This window comes from Trachymyrmex cornetzi, unplaced genomic scaffold (genome assembly GCF_001594075.2).
Source record: "Trachymyrmex cornetzi isolate Tcor2-1 unplaced genomic scaffold, Tcor1.1 scaffold11, whole genome shotgun sequence".
NCBI lineage: Eukaryota > Metazoa > Arthropoda > Insecta > Hymenoptera > Formicidae > Trachymyrmex > Trachymyrmex cornetzi.
In genome coordinates, this window is record NW_017295653.1 from 519,479 (window position 1) to 524,369 (window position 4,891).

At 41.1% G+C, this 4,891-nt stretch overlaps 1 protein-coding gene across 1 annotated transcript in view; it reads right to left on the reverse strand.

The window, feature by feature from the left end:
- Positions 1–727: 727 nt before the first annotated feature.
- The window catches only part of fuss (SKI family transcriptional corepressor fussel), a 64,687-nt gene continuing 60,523 nt past the window's right edge, over positions 728–4,891 (reverse strand). Inside the window, 2 exon segments of the mRNA XM_018508847.1 lie at positions 728–1,032; positions 3,180–3,309. Coding sequence (XP_018364349.1) covers positions 926–1,032; positions 3,180–3,309 — 237 coding nt within the window. The 3' untranslated portion in view covers positions 728–925.

Consider the following 4,891-nt stretch of genomic DNA (forward strand, 5'->3'; position numbering starts at 1 on the left):
GTACGTGTTATATTGAGCTTCTCGCGAATTTTACTAGAAAATTACGACAATTGGAGTAATACGAGACTAGATTAACGAATCCGCTTGGAAATCGTCGGATTCGTAAATGTCAACGTAACTTCCTTCTTCGCTCTATCGAAGACGATAGCGTCTCCGGCGAACATTATTCTAGCGCCGCTCTATATTCACAACGAGTACCTCGCAAGTTTTCCTGCCAAGCTTCTCGATTCGATCGATTTATTCGTCTGCTTACGACGCCGTAAAAGGACGAAACGCGTAAACATCCTGCTAAAATGAATCATTGTCCTACCAGTAAAGAGATCCATTACTGGACATGACAAGGAGCTGCCACTTGACGACACGATAAAATCGATGCCTGTTCCTAGCCGGTATCACAAATACGTAAGACGAAATATTTGCTATAACGTTTGCTAATGACGGGTCCACATTTTGCGCGGAGAAGGGCCTTACAACTATAAAACTGGGCCCGATTTCAGCAAATACCGCGAACGTGAAGCGAATTAGAAATTGAAGGATCTGACGCAACACTGTTTCAACGCGTTTTTGTTTTAGAAGACATCGGGGAACATTAGTTTAGACTAGACTTGAATAGTATTTGTTGAAAATTCGATTTATGTGAATTATGCTACATTTAATTTATTAATATTAATCCGTTTAGTTTGATTAATCTAATTAATTAAATCTAATTCAATTCTTCAAGATTAATCTCCTCAAGTCCTTGAAAAGGCATTAGACCATTGTTGCGCCCCAACCCTTAAAATTCGAGGATATAGAGATCGACGAGACTGTGCTTTAAGGCAACGGACGTGTCGCAAGCTTACGGAACGGTTCGGGTTAAATGTGTTCTCCTCTTCGTACGTTCTGCTGCTCCTGCGTATCGATTAATTCAGCCAATCCAACTCGATTAATTGGTCGGCGCGGACGGACTGTGGACTTGGCTGTAAAATATACCGCGTGGAGGACGGCAAGCCGAGCAATCAGAGCCTGCCCTTTCCGCGGTCGACTCGTTCCCTGCAATAATTATCATCCGGTAATTAGCGGGGTCTTGTCAGTTTAACATTGACGGATAATATTAGTATTAATTATACTACAATTAGGATGACGCGTTATGTGAAATCAACCCTTCGTGGACGCGCGACTGTTTCTTAAAAAAAAAAATGGCGTATAACGTTATCTCTTTCTATTACCGAAAATATACCTTTTACTTTCGTTTCGAAGATAATTAATTTGATTTCCTAAAATTTAAAATTTAAGAATTGAAGTAAAATTTATAAATGTGCAAATGCAGAAGTATAATTCTAATTCAGTGGCAGATAGTAATCCCTATAAATTCCATAGGATTACATCTTTTTCTTACAGATATGTCGATAAAATTAAAGTTAAAGGGGAATGTTCGGGATTCACAAAAGGTTCATTCGTAGACCGATTAGTCTCATTCGACTAATTTGCACAAAAACGACAGAATCGGACGAGAGGGTGAATTTTTTTTCGCATGACAGGCTTGAAAAACGTGCTCTATAAAGATCCTGCGGTCGCTGCAGAGAAGGAAAAGAAGGAACTGCGGGCTTTTACCGACGGCTGTACGTTAGTCAAAGTGCCTGCGTTCACTGCCAATGATCCTGTATTCGTATTCATTGCGTCGATGCGGCACCTATCTCGTTATTTTCGGCTTACGCCCGCGTTGAATGGGTCTATCGATATACTTCGAGTAATGTACATGTAAACACGATGTGTGTATGCGCGTACATAAAAATGTGTATGTGCTGTCTCATCTGAAACGCGCGTCGTATTTGTAGATATGTTCTCTGTGCTTACATATTATATCATCGTATCGCGCTCGTCAGGTATCGTCGAGAAGAATTTCCATATAATAAAAGATACCGACGATTTTAAAGGAAAAGAATTAAATTTTGAATTTAATTTTTCAATTCAGTTATAAATAAACTTTTTTTTTTCATTTTTGAACTTTTTATTTATATTTCATATTGACATACGATATTCTTACAAGCCTAAAGACTTGTAAGAATTACGCAAAACCGCTTATCTTCCAAGAAAAAAAAATGTTTTTTCTAACAATATAATATTTTTGTGGTATACAACACATTTAAAAATGAACATTAATTAAAATTCGTCTACTTAGATTCTGACTTGATTCTACCTGCAGCCATAGCTGGCAACGGCTGCTCGCTACAATCCCAGTTAATCCGAAGGAAACACGTATCACCGTACGGTATAGCGATGCATCTCGTTGTCGGGCTTGGAATCGCGAGCGTCGCGACGCCGACGGAACTTGACGTCGGCAACGGCTACCGTAGATACGCGCAAGCGTCGACGCAAATCACGCCCCTTGGCCGGCCGAAGGGCCATCCGCACCCCATTTCCGCGTTATTACAGCCTGGAAGATCCACCTCCGCGTCTGAATATCAAGGCAACCCTCCGCGCGTTCCCACTTAACACTCCGGTCGCGACTAATTACTCTAATTAATTGGAACTCCGATCTTCTCACCGTTTGATTCATGGTAGTTACTAATTAATTACTAATATCAATGAGGGCAGCGCTCTATATAGAATGGTGCGCGCAGGCATTGAATCCACTGCGAACTTTCCAGTTATTCATGCGAAAATAACGTGTAAACGCAGCGCGAGCTGCCCGTTCGTGAAAATGCGCGAGAGAGACGATTTTCCACGACATCGACTGAGGCCCGAGGCCCGACGCGGAATTCTGAATTATATCCCGGAAAAGCGCATTTCGTGCGACGTTAATTGGAAATGTCGTCTCTGGAAATTCCAGGAATTATCCCGTTGGTACATTCTGAATCTGTGACGTTTTCAATTTATCATGGTAATTTATAACATGCTGATATTCGTTACATTACAAAATTCTATATTTTTGCTGCCTCGTTTCACATATTAAAATATTTTCGAAGTTTATATATATTTGTTCAATTAATTATCTATCTGCTCATCGGTACGATTTATTCTCAAGTTAATAAGTTTAAAATATTCTTTAATTAGATTTATGAATAATTAATTTAGGAAGTCTTCGTCGTAAATGTTTCATCATAGACGAAGTCAGCGTCGTTTCCGATGCTTTGATTCATCGAAAGGATTTCTCTCGAACTCCAAAAGCTAATTGCACGACCAAATCTCTTGCTCACCCTTCAGAACATTGAGATGTCGATAGTAGGCACTGCCGTGCCAGGTCTCGGGACTTCTCGCCGGTGGTAATTCCGTTTTCACGTCGCGCAAAGCCGCGGCTTCCTCGGCGATCTTCTCAGCCTCTCGTTCCTGGCGACAAAATTTTGATAATTAACTTTTTATTAATGGGACGTGTCCCTTATTTGCTACAACACGGCACAACTTGAAATTATCATTTTGCATTGCTGGCAGAAAAAGAACGGTAACAAGAAAAAAAGAATATTCTAAAAAATTATACTTTCATCCTCTTTTACAGTCGGTTATTACATCCAAATTACATTTCAAAATTATTATTGCAAAATTTCAATGATTCAAAACATTTAAATTTATTTTCTTTGTTTTTGAGTTGTGTTGTTATCGCAGCAAATAAGCTGCAGCAAATATTAAAGAATATACACTTGTATCCTTACATAAAGTTCAAAATAAGTGGTAGTCGTATTTTATAAATAGAAAATCAAAAGGTTTTTTTCTACATCCAACTACCTCTCGTATATTTCTTTATCGGTCAGCAAGAGAGAAGGGGAAGCAATATACCTTAACACAATTTTTATTAAACATAATAACGAGTAATACAGTAATTATAGTAACGTAGTAATTTGCAAGTTTATTTTTCCGCTGTTCTATTTACTTTGACGAGAGCTCTAATGTCCGTAATAACGTCATAATCGTGACGTTTCGCGATGTAAACCTTCATCGGCCGGCGAGCGTGTAATTTTCATTTGACATTAAGGAGCTTGACGTTGACGTTTGGTTAGTCATGAGCGAGTCGGCAATAATAATATCGTCGGGGAAGTACTCGTCTGAAAACAGAAATCGTCATTTTCATGGAGACAGGTGTGGGTAGTCGGACGTATCGGACGTATACCGTATATACAGAGGGAGGGAGATGAAAACGGGTCGGCAAACAACCCGCGATATGTCGCGACTTCTTGACGTAATGACAGCCATGGAAATGGATGACGATCCACTCATCCTGATCAACCCACTCAGGTATGCAACGATGGCTTGCGTGGACGGCAAGGACGGGGGCGCGCGGATCCCTCGCGTCCTCGGCTTCCACGGCGATCTACAATCTAAACGCGCGGCTCGCCCAAAGCGGGACACACGGTGCTTTATTTAATGCTTCAGTCGATAGCGATCGTCGAATTACTTAAATTAATTCCGCCGCCGCGCGCTCGCCGTCGTTGCGGATCGATCGAGGTGAATTATTCACTCGGCTCGGCCAGGGACGAAACGAGCAGTTACTCCACCGCCTGTGCCGCGCGTCCGCCTACCTCGACGATTAAAAAGTCACGGAAACGCGCGTTTACCGTAATGTCCGTGGAAGGGAGTTTACCAGCCCCGTGGGAGCCTCTTGGAAACGACCTCACCCCTTATACGCGCGATATTTGCGTCACGGCGAATGCTTCGGGATTTTATACGGTAGCTCTTCAAATTCCAAGATTTCTCTTTCGAATATTTATCCCGTGCGAAAATGCCGTGTCAAGAAATTATTAGGGAAGATTATTTCGCAAAATTATTGTTTCACATAGCGGTGCTATCGATGGACGATTAATTTTACTACGAGTGCGCGCTTTGTAACATTGTTATGCTTCTGCTTTTTGTATGTATTAGGTGTTGAACTTAATTCCTGCCGTTTTTCGTCTCCAAAATTGATTTGTTTCGAAGGGAA